The 18,722-nt window shown below is 40.5% G+C and overlaps 2 protein-coding genes across 3 annotated transcripts; both read right to left on the minus strand.

Annotated features, from left to right (window-relative positions):
- Positions 1-712: 712 nt before the first annotated feature.
- LOC4346662 (two pore potassium channel c) lies at positions 713-5,258 on the minus strand. The gene is made up of 2 exons (NM_001422723.1): positions 3,787-5,258; positions 713-1,216 (listed from the first exon to the last, which is right to left on the minus strand). The coding sequence occupies exons 1-2, from the start codon at positions 4,965-4,967 to the stop codon at positions 1,027-1,029; spliced, it is 1,371 nt and encodes a 456-aa protein (NP_001409652.1). The 5' UTR covers positions 4,968-5,258; the 3' UTR covers positions 713-1,026.
- Positions 5,259-12,171: 6,913 nt separating this feature from the next.
- On the minus strand, positions 12,172-16,516 carry LOC4346663 (transcription initiation factor TFIID subunit 15). Of its 2 annotated transcripts, none has more exons than XM_015795799.3 (8): positions 16,384-16,516; positions 15,809-15,932; positions 15,357-15,694; positions 15,040-15,240; positions 14,159-14,242; positions 13,189-13,270; positions 12,992-13,115; positions 12,172-12,696 (listed from the first exon to the last, which is right to left on the minus strand). In XM_015795799.3, the coding sequence occupies exons 2-8, from the start codon at positions 15,923-15,925 to the stop codon at positions 12,464-12,466; spliced, it is 1,179 nt and encodes a 392-aa protein (XP_015651285.1). In that variant the 5' UTR covers positions 15,926-15,932; positions 16,384-16,516; the 3' UTR covers positions 12,172-12,463. The 2 variants fall into 2 exon arrangements, with proteins under 2 accessions (XP_015651285.1, XP_015651284.1); XM_015795798.3 differs by having other exon boundaries at positions 12,989-13,115.
- Between the last annotated feature and the right edge of the window lie 2,206 nt (positions 16,517-18,722).

The raw sequence follows: 18,722 nt of genomic DNA on the forward strand, positions 1-18,722 counted from the left end.
CTAGCTCCAATTGATCTATAGCTAATTTAATAGCTCATTCATACAATAGTTACATACTATACTATTAACACCTGGTCCCACATGTCATACACACACTGTGTCTTGAAGTCCGTGCTCCAACTGGCTATAAATCTGTAGCCCGCTGCTTTTCTCTCTCCTCATTTATCTTCTTAAAATATATTTACAGCTGGCTTATTTATCTTCTTAAAATATATTTGCAGCTAGCTTATTTATACCTGCTTTTGTACCTGCTCTCGTACCCACTGGCCACTAGATGTCGGAAACTGTCATCCAAAATTTCACTCAATTAACACTTCACTTTCCAATTAATTACCTAATCCTTTCATGCCACGTGGCGTGGCAGAAAGCCCCATAATTCTACGTCCAATATAATGTCCACAAACAAATAAATTATTATGCTATTAATTTCATGTCCATGAATTCAGGGAAAGTCCGAAAGAATTCTCAATCAGAGCAAAAGAATACATTGAATTCAGAGAGTCCGAAAGAATTGTCAATCAGAGCAAAAGAATACAAAACAGGTTTGATGACAAAGGCTAATGTCGCCTTCCTAGTGTCAGCAGCAGAAACGACTTAATCAAATCATAAAGAAAAAAAATGTGTGGTGTCTACTATATTGTATGCATATAAACAGAAATGGCGTGCTCATCTTTCTTGTCTCACCAACCAACCACAACTTTGGCCATGATAATTTTCAGAAGAACTTGAAAAGCCAAATGGCCACCAGCCAACCCCTCCATATAATATATATTTATAAAGAATCTGAATAAATGTCCTTGTATTATCCTTCCTATTTACAGCTTCTATTCACAGCAGTGATCTTCTCACCCTTTCTAGGGTACAATCATAGCTGGAGAGCAGTAAACTACTTTTCCTGAAGCTATCCTACCATCAATGGATGCTTTCTGAATTCAGCGTAGGAGAAAGCCTCCTAGCTCTTCTACCATTGATTCATGAGCAAAATGCTACTACCCTACGATTTTTTTTTCTGCGTCTTGTGATGTATTATGATTTCTTCCCCTTTTTCTTCTCGTTAAGGTCAGTGACCAGCTGATGACTCTCGAGAAGATCTGAAAGTGTAATCTTCCCACAGTTTCCTGAGTCCATTCTTTGGAATTGGTCACAGATCATCATTATGTCTTTTTCTGAAATTTTGCCCATCTCCTTGAGCTTGTAAACTACAAATTCCGATTTCCTGAACAGAAAAAGTGATGGTTAGAACAATAATCCATACAGCTAGAAGAAGCTGTATTCTTCAGAGATTATGACAAGCAATAAAATTCCATGCTATTACAAGAAGATAGCACTCAACTATTGTGGCAAATTCAGTGATGATCAATACATAGCATTGCTAACATTCTATTAAGCTATTATCTAACTAAAAGTGATTGCAATCTATGTGTCGATGTGGATTGTGAACACATTTATACCGCAGGCTTGTAGCAATAATATGTGTAAAAAGTGCTATAAAATAAAATGCTATGCAAAATTTAAGTGAACGAACTATTTTTAGGCTTGTGGTTGCATGCTGTAGCTACTCCCTAATAAGTCTGGTAGTGGAGATTAGAGTGATCATTCTAAGTGAGATAAATTTGTGCAGATAACCTCGTAAGCATTTCAAGAAAAAAAAACTGCCTTTTGCATCCGCACTAAATTAAAAGCACATGCTGTCAACATATGTAATCAAATGCCACTTTAAGAGAGCTGATCAGTCTGGCACAATCAATGTACTATGAAAATGTTTTTTTATTAGCTTATATTTAGTTCTCACAGGCTATGTGCAACTGATGTATTATTGTTATCTTGGGTTGCTAAACAAGGCTAAGTGCCAACCTTTTTGTGAAACCACACTAAAAACTTTTTGTTTTCTGGATATTTGTAAATACAAATTAGTTTGATGCAAATATTTCATTAATCTCCAGAAACTCAATCTAACACATCAAGCAAAATACTCCCTCCGTCCCTAAATATAAGGGATTTTGGTCGGATGTGATGTATTCTAGTACAACAAATCTGAACATAGGATGTGTCATATCCAACCAAAATCCCTTATATTTAGGGACGGAGGGAGTAGCAGCTAAATACGGTTCAAATCAATGAGCTAAAAAGTCTTTATAACAGTAGCTATTCAGGCATCAGAGGCTAGCTGTACATGCAACTGATTTATTATTGTGGTCTAAAATGTTGTGTTGGAATAGCAACTGAAATCCTGGGTTGCTAGAGAAGGCAAAGTCCCCACATTTTCTTTTATGAAACCACAGTAAAAGGTTTGCTTTTTCGAGGTATTTGTAAACACAAATCGATTTAATGCACATATCTTATTAATATCCATAAACTCAATAGAGTATTGTTAACACATCAAGCAAAAGACCAACAAAATACAGTTCAAATCAATGAGCCAAAAAGTGTTCCATCTGTTTCACAATATTTGTCCAGCCACCTTCTGGACACAGAGGAGAAATATAAGATCATGAAAGAAGCAGGTTCTACCTTATTATTTATTAATTCAAATGCTCTCCTACACAACACATTCTTACAACTTCAGATGTTAGAATTTCTAATCATCGAATGTCATAATCCTGTATTGACAAATTGTCAAGCTCTTTCGATTTGGCATATTTTAAGTTTTAATAGCCATATAATTGCACAATATATTTTCATTGCTCATACTGAGATGTATCAAGAAACAAGAAAAAGAAGATTCCATTCCACTGATGGGCTACACAACGAATTTGTTAGTCATTCATTTTGTATGCCATCAGAAAAGAAGTTGCATGAATTCATGATCAACATAAATGGTACTGCTTCTGTCCCGTGTTCCCGAATACATGCCAGTTAAATGCACATGATCAAAATTTTAGAATTAGCTACTTTACATTCAGAAAGGTAATTCTTTTCAGAGCACATTTTAATTTCTCTTGTAGTATGACATATCCATGTATCTAAAACAGTGCCCAGTCTCCAAGCACAAAATTCTTCAACACTTCTCATACCTACAATTTCAGTAAATTCAAAATTCCAATACTATAAAACTCACATATCCAGTACTAAGCCAAGAGTTTCTTTCCCAGTTTCCCCATTCTGATTTCTTATTTATCTTATGAACAGGCGTTCTGAATTCCCAAATGCAATGTACAATCCACACAACCCAATAATCAACCATGCAAATTGTGAGCCTGAAAAAAAAAATCAATACCCACATATACTAGAATCTCAGGCATACGCAGATCGAAAAGACTACATTTGTAGTGAAAAGAAAGTATTCTACAACTATACATAAGGAAGATAAGGTAAAGCCTACGTAATGAGACATAGTGTTCAAAAGAAAGCATACAGAACTAAGATGCTAAGTTCCTTTAAGAGACCTTATTAATTCTAAACCGAAAGTCCTTGCTCACTATTCCATTTGTTCCTCCAATAAATTAGGTTTCTGTTCCACCTTACATTAGTTGTAACAAAATTGCATCATACTAAAATGAACCATAGTATACTCCAAGAACTAGAGAGCAGCAGACACAATATGTCAACACCCAACAACCTAGTGAACAAGCAGTGTTAATGATTGATTCTCCAACTAGCACATGTTGCTTAATGTTCGGAAATCCTATACCTTGCAAAGTCTCTAATTTGGATGTTCAAACATCTATTTCAGTTGTAAATTGCTAGATCATCATCAGCAAGGACTAAGAAGTATCTGTGCACATATTTTCTAAAAATCAGGTAAATGCAGGCAGGTAAAGAATAGCTAAGGTATCGGAGACTTACGTGACATAACCGTTGTTGTCGATATCCGCAGCAAGAAACTCTGACACGGTCATGTCTCTCGACAGCACCCAGTTAGCCATAGCGCGGTGCCTCTTGTCAATCCTCATCTCCGCTAAGTAGAGGAATGCCCTTGCAACAGCAAGAGTCGACACGAGCAGCCACGCGGATGCAAAGAGCCGTCCAGCCAGTGTCCGGAACGCGTGATCGCCATACCCGACGGTGGTCACCGACATCACAGCAAGGTAAACGGCATCGAGCCACCCCAAATTCTCGACCCTCTTGAGCACCGCGGCACCGACCCCCACGCAGATGGCCACCACGGTGAGCGCAAGTGCAACCTTCATGCGCACACGCATCCGGCCCTTCTTAAGATCAAAGATGTAATTGTGCCGGTGCTTGCGCACAGAGCGGGGGTTCTTGAGCGCCGTGATGAGGAGGTGCTCCTGAAGGTCAAGCACATAGGACACCATGCCGGATAGGAGGATGTCAACAAAGCCAAACCCGATGAGGACGAAGGAGATTGAGAAGAGCTTCGCGGCGGGGGTCGCCGGTGTGATGTCACCGTAGCCGATGGTGCAGAGAGTCACTATGCAGAAGTAGAGCGCGTCGGCGACGGGGTGGGTAGGGCCGGCCGAGGAGGTGAAGTTGCCCGGCAAGGCGGCGTAGAAGGTGACGCCCATGGCGAGGTAGGCGAGCAGGAAGAGGAACGCGTGCAGCACGATGGCCGGCCGCCGTGGGGGAGGCGGCGGGTTCCGGCTGTCCCCCGAGGCGGCGGCCGCGGCGATAGCCGCCGCGTTGAGCGGCGCCATGGCCGGCGCGGTGCGCGAGCGGTGGAGGTTCGTGCGCCCCCCGATGAAGTCGAACAGCGACGGCGGGTTCGGCGGCGGGTTCTCCTCGTCGGAGGGAGGGGAAGGCGAGGACGAACACGACGGCACGTCGAGGTCATCCCCGGACACACGCCGGTAGTACCGCCTCCCCCGCGGCGGGGGCGGAGGCGGCGGCGGCGGCGGCGGCGGCGGCGGCGGGTGCGCGCCGAAGATGATCCGCTCCTTGTACGAGGACGCCGGGGAAGGGCAGGGCGAGAGGGGCGGCGAGAAGGTGGACACCTCCGCGTGCTCCGGCAGCGGGTGGAGCAGGTGCGGCGACGGCGACAGCGGCGACAGCAGCGGCTCCGTGTCCATGGACGAACACCTTGCGGGGGTTTCTTGATTCTCCACGGAATCCGGCGGTTTCTTCGAATCCGGCAGCGAGATTTCCTCGCAAGATTCTCGCGGGCCTAGGGAGAAGCAGATTGGGGATCGGATTGGTCGGATTCTTGGGGTCCCCGGTGGCCTCCGGCGATGCGAGGAGGAGGAAGACGATGAGATGGGGGAGAGGCTGGCTGCGGAAGACGGCGACGTCTACTTGACGACGGCGAAGTATTTTTCGCTTTCTTTTTTTTTTGACTGAATTTTTCGACTTCCCTTTTCGGTTTGATTTGATTTTGATTGTGATAAATCGATATAAGTAATAAATATATTTTGAAACGATATCGATGGATGAAATAATTTAATATTCCGTGTGCGGCTGGAGATACGAGGAAATAAATAATGAGAGGGATGGGATAATGGATCATCAGCGGCGTGCGGCTCCGGGACATCAGATCAGATGGATGGCAATGCTTTATTTTCTGAAATTTGTTTAAACGGCACGATACGAAATGTGGGATGTTTGTCTGCAAGTTTTGAAATTTCCAATGGTTTTTGTTGTTAAAATCTTGAGTTGTACATCGTCCGAAGTCAAATATGCCATAGTAAATCCTTTGGAGATTTTAGTGTTTTTATGAAACGCGGAAAATCAAAAGTTCATTTTAAATACCTCCAAAAATCTTTAATTTTAAAAGCGATATCATTCTCCCCATTAGTACATATCTCTACTGTTTAAAACTTCTTTCCTTCTTACCCTAATTCCACATATTAAAAGAAAAGTAAAAATAGCTAATTGACATTTAAAATTTATGTAATTTTGCTAGTACACATTATAAAAACACGTCAAGGCTAAAAGACATTTTAAATAATTGATAATTTTCTGGAGCATATTTTCGACTCAATTGGAGAGAAAATTATTCAAAAACATGAGAATACCCCTAGGGTAAAAAACTTTTGAGCTAAGCCTAAAGTGAAAATGAAATATGATGTATATTAGTGATGTATTTAGGGTGATGATAGATTTAGAGTTACATGATTTCTAAATTTTTACTCTAATGCCATGTGTTGAAGCATGTGGTTTTAGGGCATTCTCGTCTTTCTTTAAGATTTTATCTCTCCAACTGGCCCGAAAGTGTCCATTAGCAAATCACCAATTTTAAGATGTCTTTTAACCATGACATGCTTTTTCTATGTTTATCCGCACATTAAAAAAAACTGGGTGCTCTATAGTAAAATTTACCTATAAAAATATGCTAAAATGATGCAAAATAAACTAACCAACCGAGAGAAGATAAATGGGAGAAAACAAAATAAAAATTGAATCATGTTCACCATATCTCACCCCATTGCAACCCAAGTGCATATGACTAATGTTACATAAACAGATCTTATATGAGCTAATTTCCGTTTTCCCTTTCCCCCTCTGTTTCTATTGGCTAGAATTTAGATCTCAAATTATCATAACCCATTAACCAGGTTGGATACATCTTAGCATCGACGCAACATTACCTAACATGTGGTTTTGAATGGGACAACAGTTCAAATGGACCACATAGGTCTAGGAGCCTGCAATAAAAGAAAATTAAGTGTACTCATTATATCTAAGTAATGTTAAAACTTAATTTTGAAGATGATTTTAAGATATTTTCAACGCACCTTTTATTTTACATTGCTTTTGAAGTTATTAAAATTTTGACACACAAATTTTTTTTCTTGCTAATAAGCCGTGATGGCTTAGTACCAAATTTTGGCAACCGGTGGAGAATTTAGACTATTTACCATTCAATTCGTATGCCTTTTAACTTTTTTACCACCCAATTCGCGTGCCCTCTATAATATGTCATTAGGACTGCTAATTGCTCTACTTGGTACCACTTTCTTAGTTTTTCATTTATTTCTCATTTCTTAATCCCATTTGTATTTTTTCTCAAACTTTGTGGACTGTTTTGCCCCTGGGCCCACTGTCAGATGAAAGGAAGAGAAATCCTCTTCTCTGGATCGAGATCCCTCTAGTCTCGTCTCCGTCTTCGCTCGGCTTGGCCGTGAGCACCAACCTCGTCGCCGCCGTTCGCCGCCGGGCGCTGCCAACCCCGCCGCCGGGCGCCGCCACCAAGCGCCGCCGCCGGCACTCGACGCCCCCGCAGCCAGGCGCTGCCACAAAGCGCCGACGCCGGCAGTCGACGCCACCGCCCCCAACACCCTGCCGCCAAGCTGCGCCACCATTCTGCTGTCGTGCGCCGTCGCCGCTGTTGGGGGCCCAGAACGGACACCCCACCATCCCCAGCTGCCCTAGCCAGCCCCTGGGACTTTGTATCGTCCCCAGCTGCTGCCATAGCCGATCTCTGGTCCCTGGGACCTTGTATTTACAGGACAGAGAGCTGGGGGCGGCGCCAGGGTGCGGTGGTCAGCGGCGGGGTGGCGGCGCTCGGCGGCGTGGGGGCGACGCTCGGCGGCGGGGTGGTGGCGCCCGGCGACAGAGGTGCTCGGCGGTGGGGTGGCGGCGCTCGGCGGCGTGGGGGCGACGCTCGGCGGCGGGGTGGTGGCGCCCGGCGACGGAGGTGCTCGGCGGCGGAGGAGCTCGTCGCGCTCGGGCTAGCGCTACAGCGAGAGATCGATCGATCCAGAGAAGAGGATTTCTCTTCCTTTCATTTGACAGTGGGCCCAGGGACAAAACAGTCCATAAAGTTTGAGAAAAAATACAAATGGGATTAAGAAATGAGAAATAAATGAAAAACTGAGAAAGTGGTATCAAATAGAGCAATTAGCAGTTCTAATGACATATTATAGAGGGCATGCGAATTGGGTGGTAAAAAAGTTGAGGCACGCGAATTAGGTGGTAGATAATCTAAATTCTCCAACCGAACTGGTGAGGCCTTGAATCTGGTGACCTTGGGCATGCCTATTTGTGATATGACTGATTTTGAATTCATAACATAATTTAGAATTACTTTAGTGTTTTTATCTGAACTGAACAAACAAATCTTTCATCACTACTTTTTTTTAAAGATAATGGAATAACCGGCCTCTACATCTAGAGACGGATGTATACAACCAACCAAACTTACAATAGTTCTTAGACTCATCCCCTTACATAAGGAGAAAGACAACCAAAATTTTCACACAAGTACTTAGACTCAACTAACAACAATACCACATAACATCTTGCACAATGCAACAAAAAGCATAAAAAGCAACATCCAAACAAAGAAAAGTCTTAAACTTCCAATCTTCCTCTTTGATTCCACCCATATTTAGCAAAGAAATCTAACATTGTCAATTCCAGCTTCCTACACGCGTCTTTCACAAGTTGACCATCTCCTGTTGAATAGTCACACATTGGTTATGAAAGAGCAAAGGACCTAAAATATAAGTGGGGGAATCCCTTACCTCAATGGTTAGCTTTTGGGGTAGGAAAGACCCTTTACGATCCTACAATTGGTATTAGAGTATGGCTAATTTAACATCTCTGGCCCGATGGACACAGTGTGTCAAGGCCTGATGGATCGTGGGTGCCTGCGGGGCCCGTATACCTGATGGACCGTGGGCGGGGCCCGTATACAGTGAAGGGGCGATGAAGGGCTGAGGGACACTAATGTGTGAAGGGAGAGATTGTTGAATAGTCCCACATTAGTTGTGGAAGGGAAAAGGACCTAAGATATAAGTGGGGGAGCTCTCACCTCAATGGCTAGCTTTTGGGGTGGGAAATGCCCTTTATGATCCTACATCTCCCTCTTTAAGAAGCAAGGACCATTCCTGCGCCCAGAATGTCTACCTGAAAATTACCTGCAAAAATAAGTTAGCTTTGAAGCTATTAAAGACCACATCATTTCTACATAACCAAACCGCCCAACATAAAGCCGCAACACCAACAAGTATTTGAGCTCTAAGCCTAGGAAGAACTCCATAAAACCAATTACCCAAAAGATTAGCAACATTAGTAGGCAGGTGGATTCCAAAAGCTATAAAAATAGCATTCCAAACAAATCTAGCCAAAGGGCAATCAAAGAAAAGATGTTGAATTGTTTCATTTGAATTACAAAAGTAACACTTAGTGCTATCCTCCCATCCTCTCCTAGCCAAATTGTCCTTTGTTGGAATGACCTCTTTCCTTAGGTACTATAAATTTTTTTTTGATTTTCAATGGCAACATTAACTTCTATATCACCTCTTTTCTTGGTACAACATCACGATATATGATGGCCTTGTACATCAAATTAACAGATAACATACCTTTTTTATGTACCTCCCAAACAAAAGAGTCATTTTGTTATGTCTATGTAACCATCAAAACTTTTGCCACTACCTCCAACCAATCCTTAAGGTTAACCACCACAGTAGCCCTTCTAAAAGACACATTAAGCGGTCTTTTTCCCATGAGTACTGCCACATAAGCGTTTTTATTTCTCACTTGGTTATACGACCTAGGGTATTCATTGGCCAAAGAGATGTTCCTACACCAACTGTCCTCCAAAAATCTCACTTGGGTCCCATTGTGAACCTTTAAGGATCCACATGAAAGAAAAGCGTTCTTAGACGCCATAAGTCATGATCAAAAGGGAGAGTCCCCGGGTTGTTTTTTCACTTGAGTGAAAGTTTTTTTTCATCAAATATTTCCTTTTCAATAAATTCTGTCAAATCACATCCTCATTCAACAAAAGCCTGTACAACCATTTACTAAGTAGACATTTGTTTTGCAATTCTAAATCTTGTATCCCTAAACCTCCACATTCCTTAAGTTGGCATAAATGCTCCACCTAGCCAACCTATATCTTTTCCCGTGTTCATCACATTGCCAGAAAAAAAAAGGAATCTATAATAGTCCAATTTCTTGAGAATACCTTTAGGAACCTCAAAGAAAGACAACATGAACATAGCTATCCCGCTTAAAACGGAATTGATTAAAACCATTCCCCCCCCTGAAAGATGTTTTACTTTCATAACTACTTAACTTTTGCTCTTCTAAGAGAAGTATTAAAAGTTTTATTCTTTTTTTCTTCAATCATATATCATGTTTGCATGAATCTCCAATCGTTTAAATTGAACTCTTGGTCTTAAATAGGGATTCTATAGTCACACGATCGACTCCTTTTCGTTTGTTATAAACTAATCAGCAATATAACTCTTTGCTCATGTCACCACTTTACCTACTGTATCTACAATCTTACACCAAAATTTTGATATATAAAATCAGTGACATTTGTGATTCGTGACCAATCAACTTTTCACAGTACTGTGGAATTGGCTGTCCAACAATCTGGCTACTGTTGTTGATGTCAAGATTCCAAGTTTCCAACCCAACACAAAACGAAAGCTCCTGATCCAATGAAGGTTCCAAGCATGGAAGACAGAAAAAAATAAACCGTGTGGTTGTGTGCATCACAGCACATGACTACTCATGCTGTCATCCAACAGTTTAAGGATGCATTAGAGAATCTAATTCCTATCATTAAGCAGAAACTCTCGGCGTTATTATGATTTAAGAATTTGCTGATGATGCCGGTGATGGCGATGGCATGTGTGCATGATGGCTGTTTTTGCTTGTGCACTTGAGCAAGCTGGACAAAGACACAAAAAAGTGTTGGCATGTGAGTGGATGGGGAACTGTTGCCTATTGTCTTGGAACGTCCAGCGAAGGTGTGGGTTTCTCTGTCTTCTGTATGATGAAATGAGACCTTTAAATTGTTAAGTATATTTTGAGGTAATATTAGTTGTGTCTCATGGTAGATTCGTAGAGGGCTTGAGATATAAACCACTTTCATTATTAAAGAAATACAATACAGGGGTTCTATTTTTTTTTCTCTAGGAAAGGATGCTTGGAAATGTCTTGTTAATTATGATTTATTGTGCAGCTCCCTGGATGGAAAGATTGTTAGCCATTGTAGGGATTATCTATTTGATTATAGGGATAGATTAAATATTTCAAATTATAAACTTCATAAGTAGCTTAAAACAAGTGGTCAAAATTGAATAGAACTTCTTTAAAAAAACATATTTCTTTTGAAGCTTTAGAGCAAATAATTTAAATTTCAATAATCCGATGAAATAATATGAAAAGAATAGGGCGTATATTGGGACATATACACAGATTCAACAAATAATGTTATAATCAAACTTTATTAACTTTGAACAAAACAATACCAGAAATAGTATTTGGAATTGTGGTATTTTTCAAATTGTTTTATATAATTATTTTTTACTAAAATATGTACATAAAAAAACAAAGGTCAACAATGCTTTTTAAGACCATCTAGATATATAATCTTTATATACAGGATTATTTTCCGTGAATCATGCTAGATTTTCTTATGCGTATGCAAGTTGGCGATTTCGGAATGTAGGAACATAGAGGTCATCATGCAGTAGTTCTCTACGAGTACTTTTGAACTGTTCAAGCACAAATCACAAATCACGATCGTGGCATCAGGAAACTGACATAACATAGCCTAAAAAACCCTTGTTTGTATTTAACCCTCATTTGGCAATAGGAGGTGTAATTATCCGTTCTCCGAGCAGTTTGGTTTGCCGAGTGTAATTTTTTTTTGACATTTGCCAAGTGTAATTTGGATATGATAGGAGCCGTATTAAGGCCCGGTTTAGTTCCTCAAAAGTTTTTTCCAAAAACATCACTTCAAATCTTTAAATGCATGTATGGAGCATTAAATATAGATTATAAGAAAAACTAATTACACAGTTAAGAGGAAAATCGTGAGACAATTTTTTGAGCCTAATTAATCCATGATTAGCCATAAGTGCTATAGTAACCCACATGTGCTGATGGATTAATTAGGCTAAAAAGATTTATCTCGCGGTTTCCATGCGAGTTATGAAATTAGTTTTTTCATTCGTGTCCGAAAACCCCTTCCAACATCCAGTCAAACATCCGATATAACACCTGAAAATTTTTAACATGATAGATAAGAACCACCCAATCAATTCAAATTCTACTGCTGCTGACAAGGACACAAACCATTGGAAATGTCAATGCATGATGATGGCTCTAGAGACTAGTGTCATATTATTCATTTCCTGTTTTCATCTCCAAGATTGTGACTCCATCAGCAATAAAACAAGAGGGAAAAGTAACCAACTCGAGGTTGAATTGGCTAACTGTTGACAGTATGTTAATCCACTAGACGAAAATCCAAATTACCAGTAAAATTAAGTCTTGCATGATATACCCAACAACCGGTGAGACGAGTTGGATTCCAAACCAATATCCTTAAAATTAATTCCCAGTTCCAGGTGGACAGCATTCACGGTAAAATCTTACATGAAAAATACTCCCAAGGTACATAGCACATTTAATCAGAGCTTAGTGGTCTAGTTCATCGAGAAGTCCGAAGATATAAACTGTCATCAGGCTAAGACAGACAATGTGCAACCGCATCCAACAGAAATAGCTGAAGCAGCATAGCTATCCAGCAACAAAACAGAAGTATCGGAAAACCAAAAATCGGCATGCAGCGTGTGATGATCCTGGCATGAAGTATTCACCTATAGCGATCACGGTCACGCTCGGCTCCTCGCTCCCAGCTCCTCTCATAGCTGTGGTCTCTGCCCCTGTCCCTCCCTCTTTCCTTCTCACGGTCTCTACTTCTACTTCGGCTTCGGCGCCGCTCTCTCCCATGACTGCCTCTATCTCTGTTCCTGCTATCCCGTTCATTGTAGTCATGGTCTCTGCCTCGATCTCTGCTCCTTTCCCTGCTTTCTCTTCTAGTTGAACCTATAATGATGATGGAAAAATATTATCATGTACAATACAAAAAGGGGGTAAATCAGATTTCTGTGCCAGAAAGTAATTTGTTTGTCCAGAACTATGTGTATCTATTTTGTGATTTGTTGAAGTGCACAAGTACAAATCATAAAGTAGGTGTAGTTTGAACTTATCCTATGTTAATAAGCATAGCAAATGTTTAGTCCTCTACAAAAATAATTTACCAAGAACATGTGATAGGACTACACACAAATTCAAACGGAATTAATTAACAAAAGAAACTGAAATGAGCATGTAATACCACGTTGCTCAACCTCCCATCCAGCCCGTCCAGACCCAGGAAGGGTTGGTGCATTTTCAGTTTGCTGTGTTTTAGCACGGAATTTCTTTTTGAGGTTGCCAAATTCATCATACATCTCCCCGTCATCCTATAACAGGAAAAAAAACATTTAGATGAAAACTCATGACTTGACACATGGGACATCAAATAACATGTCCCACCTCTTCAGCCTCTTTGCGGCGCCTTTTAACTTCCTCTAGTTCTTCTTCATCAAGTTCTTTATACCCACCACCCCGGCCTCCTCTGCAAATAAATGTAATTGGTGAGAAAAGTCTCATGATTGAAAGACTTACAATTTCATGTATAATAATTAACAATTACATGAGTTGATTTTATGGGTAATGCAACCACATGCACTTCTCATTTTACCATGCCTTTTTGTACAATTTTGTGTTAAAAATTCTATGTTGAGTGTAAAGATTAACAGAAAGGAAGTCAATCAAAAGTAAAGGAAAAACTTTGCATCATAATAATCTTCCTTTTCATGTTTATTTCGATACTTGAGTTTGAAGTTGAATTTCAAAGGTGCTAAATCATCAATAAATGGGGAACGTTTCCACTGATGGTGCCCCAACTATGTTGTCATAACAACATACTGCAGTACTGCACCCAATTGTGTTGTCATAACTCTATATTACAACTGGCAAAAGGTGCACCGTGTGACTGTCAGCTAGGTGCACTAATTGTCATCACCACAGGTTCACAGACAGTCATGCCAAACAAATAGGATAAAATGCAACAGCATATCGCTCTAATTTGTGTCTAGTGTTGCTCAAATGAGACCAAAAGCCCAAAACTGTTTACAAGAAAACAGAGTAGCACTGTAGTTACCATGCTATTCGTATGTGCCAAAAATGAAAAAAAAAAGAATGCCAATGAGTAACTGTGTAACCAGTTTTTGAGGCAACTACATTCCAAAGTCTGCCAAATTATAGCCAAAAATCAGTCACCACAAACCAGGGTGTGATGAGTGTACTCTAATTTAGACATGAGCAGGACAGGTAAATGTAGTGCTTTGCTTTACATAAATTGCTCACCATAGTTCATGCCAAAGCAAAGGCAAATAATACATTTCGACTATTTAACTGGCAAAGCAATGAACATGCCACATGCAGGTTGTGCATGTCTTACCTCACACCACCTTCATTGTGACCTGGCTTAGTGGTGTTACAGATATTACATTTCATCCGCTTTGCCCAATTTATGTTGCCACACCTGGAAAACATTAAATTATTTATCATCACATATGCGGTTTTATAATATAGTACATGGTACAACCATGATGCTTTTATTACTGTTGATCAATTTAGTCAATACATAATATTAGTACTACAATCCCATAGGACTGAGGAGACACCAACAGGTCATCATCCTAATGAAGTTACAAAATATTTGTGTTAATGGAAATAACGGTTTGACGAAACATTATTGAAAAGCTTAGACCCCATAGTAGGTTAGTAACAAGAATGAAAGATTACAAGGTCACCATTCACTAATAACTACTCCCTCCATCCCACAAAGACATCATTTCTAGCGATTTTCAGACAAATTAGTAGTAGGGAGAAAAAATGTCTATGGTACCCCTCATTAATACTCTTGGTTGTATTTCCTAGGCTCCAATTAAATGTGCGTGCATTAGCTTGATTGGCTGCAACATATAGAAATGAAGTCTTTGTGGGACAAATTTTGAATGCTAGAAATAAAGTCTTTGTGGGACGGAGGGAGTATATTGCAAAATTGATTTTCAGTCACTAAAGTTTAAGATGATTGAGTTATAACACCTATGAAATTTAAATTTCTAACAGCTTGATTACCAACATTTAGTGCTTCTCCAAAATTCCTGCATAAACACAGGGTAGAAATAATATTGAAGATTTGAACAGGCATAAATAGTCATAGAGAGCACAGCACAATTGGGTTCATCAAGCAGGCATGCAACAGCTAATAACAAATACAAATAAGGTAAGGACAGAAGAAGTCATGAAACAGCAAACTTATGTGGGTATTCTTACATTGGGCATGACCAATCATTTGGACCAAACAGTCCAGGAGGACCACCAACAGCAGCAGCACGGCTGCCTCCTTTTGCATCGTCACTTCCACGGCCTCTACCCCTACCACCACCACCGGCACCTGATCCACTAACACCGGCAGGGCGAGCAGCTCCACAGCGATTACAGACACCACGAAAGGCAAAGTTTACATTGCCACAACTGGGAGAGGAAGCAATATCAGACAGGATTTTGAATACACGGTGATGACCATACTACTATAGTAGTCAGCAAAAGAAATTAAGTGACAGGGAAGCCTCTTACCAATCAAAACAGACCTTGTATTTGGGCACAGCCAATCCCCATCTTGCTGCCAGGCTTTTCCTGGACCATCACCGTGCCCTCTCCCTCTGCCTGCCCCGTTGTCCAATTCATCTTGTCCACCAAGGCCAGCAGAGTTGTTCAAACTCGCCGAGTTGTCATATGTGTCTTTGTTTTTTGACTCAGCTATATGGACCTGAATGGTGCTTCCATGGAAATCCTTGTTATTGAACCATTCTACTGCAGCTGAAGCAGCATGTGGGTCTTCATAGGTGACTGTCGCGTCACCCTTTGGTTCATTGGTAACCTTGTCCCTGTAAATCCAGATTTTTGGACGACCGGTCCTTTTATCCTTCTGTTGAGATCAACAACAGAAAATGACTAATTACCATGAAAATGAAGCGACAAAGGCTTGAAGAATCTTTTAATCAGCTACAAAAATGTTGCCTGGGAAGACCCCCATCCATACCTTCAGCAACCCTATGGTGCCAAAATAATCGGCCAGCATGGTCTCATCGGTTCCAGGAGGCAGATTGCACACATAAACAGAGCCATTTGGGGGGCCTCTTGACATATACCCAGCCATCTCCCAACTGATAGCCCAATTACAGAAAATTAGTACCATTATTATTTAAATCGAGCCACTGATCCTTGATGCAATATTACTAATAATCAACAGTAAACTAAAAAGGGCAAGTACTACAAACTAATCCAACAATGAAAGGCCATACATATGAACAATCAGTAATAAGGAGTATAACTTAAAACGAAGCATCGAAGAGTCTTATATTTCATCATGAACAAGTCAAAGTGTAATAACTTCAACCACACACATCATATCAGCTGTCGACTAGCAGGACCCCCTAACAGAATAAAATTCCGCGCAGCTCAGAGCCGCCCTAGCCACAAACCCTAGATCGCGGAGAGCACGGTCGACCAACCCAACCCCCCACGCGAGAACCCTAGCGCACCAGAACACCAGATCGCTCGGGCCCTAGAGTTAGGTGAAGGAAGGGCGGGGGACGGGGGGACTCTCTGGCTCACCTGCGGCGCTCCGGCTCGAGGCGCGAGCCCGGAGGAGGGGATCGGGCGGCGGAGGCGAACCACGCGGCGGAGGCGGCGGCGGCGGGTGGTGGTGGAAGAGGAGAGGAGAGGAGGCCAAGAGGGGTGAAATGCGGAGGTCGAGTGGGTGGGTTGGGCTTTATGAGGCCAACTAGGGCGAAATGGGCCGGCCTGGATGGAGGCTGGGCTCAATGGTAGCAGTCGGTCGAATTGGGGTTGGAATACAAGAAGGAAAAAGTTTACTTCATATCCAGCTCGAGTTTCTTGGGTGTTCCTACTCGGCACGTGCGCGCCGGTTACAGAAGCAGCGAGCACGAAGGCACCCCTTCTAGGCCAACACTAAGCGCGAAGAGCACGAAGCGCTAATTACATAGCCAACACTAATTACAGTAAATTAGGGCTAACTATGGTAATTAGCATTAAATATTTAAAAAACATAAATATTTAGTTAAAAGTTTTAAAAGAATAATTGAAAATTTTAAATTTGAGTTGAAAGTTTTTGAATTTTGAATTGAAAGTTTTCAAATTTGAGTTGAAAGTTTTCAAATTTGAGATGAAACTTTTCAAATTTTGAGTTGAAAGTTTTTAAATTTAAGTTGAAAGTTTTTAAATTTTGAGTTGAAAGTTTTTAAATTTGTGTTGAAAGTTTTAAAATTTTGATTTGATTTTTTCAAATTTTAATTTGAAAAGTTTCAATTGAGTGAAAAGTTTAAATTTAGAGTTGAAAGTTTTTAAATTTGTGTTGAAAGTTTTAAAATTTTGATTTGATTTTTTCAAATTTTAATTTGAAAAGTTTCAATTGAGTGAAAAGTTTAAATTTAGAGTTGAAAGTTTTTAAATTAGTGTTGAAGGTTTTTAATTTTGAATTCAAAGTCTTAAATTAAATTATATTTCAAAGAAAAACCAACTAGACCCTAATACGTTCTAATTACAGAAAAATAGGAACTAATCAAGATGCTAATTACGTTTTCTAAACGGTGCAATTACATGAAAAAATAATTCAGGACTAATCATGTCGCTAATTAAATTTTCTAATACGGCTTAATTAAAAAGGTTGGAAGTAATCATGCTGCTAATCACGTTTACTTCGTCTTGGATTCTCGTCTTACTCGTAATGGGTTGCGTTGAGGAGGCACGCGTGCGCCGGCGCCGCGCGCTGGGCCTTCTGGGCCTAAAACGCGCGCCGCCGGCGCGCGCTAACTAGCTTTTCCCGAGTTTCTTTCCTATTCCTCAACCGTAAAAAACCAGATATACGTGCAAAACTACTTTAAACTAATTTTTCTCTTAAATTATTTATCCAAATCATGATCCGATTGCACCATTAAATTCGTTCCAATTAAATCTTCAAAACAAGACCACACATGGATATATTCCAACAATTTTTTTAGCTTATTATTGAATTATTTTTAAATGTTGCATGATGTTCCACCAAGTATATCGGAATTATTTCACTAGGTAGATCAAACAATCGTTTAAATCGGGCGTTATTTCACCTTATATAAAAACAATATTTCAACAAATAGCGAAAGAATGTTTCAATTCAGTGAAACATTAGATCTATACATATTGAAACATTCTTAGTACACTTGGTGAAACATTTTTTGTGGAAAAAAAATGAAACGAATTCCCTTAATAGAGGGTTTCCAAAATATGTAGGTGATTTGTTGCAAAAGAATGTTTCGTTCACTACAACATTAGGTCTATACATAATGAAACATTCTTAGTACACTAGATGAAACATTTTTGGCGGAACAAATAATGGAACGAATTCCCTTAATAGAGGGGTTCCAAAATATGTGGGTGATTTGTTCCAATAGAGTTGTGTGTGTCCACATGTTGGGCAAGAGTCTAAATCCGCGAATTCCTTGCGGTATAGTATGCAATGATTTTCACATGCATGGATCTTCTGAACACCTAGAGACAATGGACATATCAATTTCTTCGCTTGATATGTGTTCGTCGGTAGCAGGTTCGGCTTTGGAAGCATAACTCTCAAAAGATCCATCAAATCATTGAAGCTCATGTCCGACCATCCATGTCTGGCCTTCAATCTGAGAAGTTCGAGCACTGAGCGTAGGACCGAATAGTCCTTGTCGCATCCTTTGGCTTCGTCGTACAGAAGCTCCTTCGCTGTTTTTTTCAACGCTTCCCAACTGTCCAACCCTCGTCTTGTACCAGTTAGGACCTCTGGTTCAACGTGCCGTAACATATCTTCCAGATCAAAATCAATACCTTCATTCTCTATACCTGAGCCACCGTATTCCGGGATGTTTCCCTGTGACATGTCTTCGATTATAAAATTTTCTGCATCATCATAACAG

This window comes from Oryza sativa, chromosome 9, assembly GCF_034140825.1.
Source record: "Oryza sativa Japonica Group chromosome 9, ASM3414082v1".
NCBI lineage: Eukaryota > Viridiplantae > Streptophyta > Magnoliopsida > Poales > Poaceae > Oryza > Oryza sativa.

Excerpts from the sequence above, each read along its gene's own strand:
- LOC4346662 (NM_001422723.1), bottom strand. The coding sequence starts at position 4,967 with ATGGACACGGAGCCGCTGCTGTCGCCGCTGTCGCCGTCGCCGCACCTG. Across the intron at positions 1,217-3,786 it reads GACAACAACGGTTATGTCAC|GAAATCGGAATTTGTAGTTT; the intron begins GTAAGTCTCCGA and ends TTTTCTGTTCAG.
- LOC4346663 (XM_015795798.3), bottom strand. The coding sequence starts at position 15,925 with ATGGCTGGGTATATGTCAAGAGGCCCCCCAAATGGCTCTGTTTATGTG. Across the intron at positions 15,241-15,356 it reads TGGCTGTGCCCAAATACAAG|TTGTGGCAATGTAAACTTTG; the intron begins GTCTGTTTTGAT and ends TTCCTCTCCCAG. Across the intron at positions 13,271-14,158 it reads CACAATGAAGGTGGTGTGAG|AGGAGGCCGGGGTGGTGGGT; the intron begins GTAAGACATGCA and ends ATTTATTTGCAG.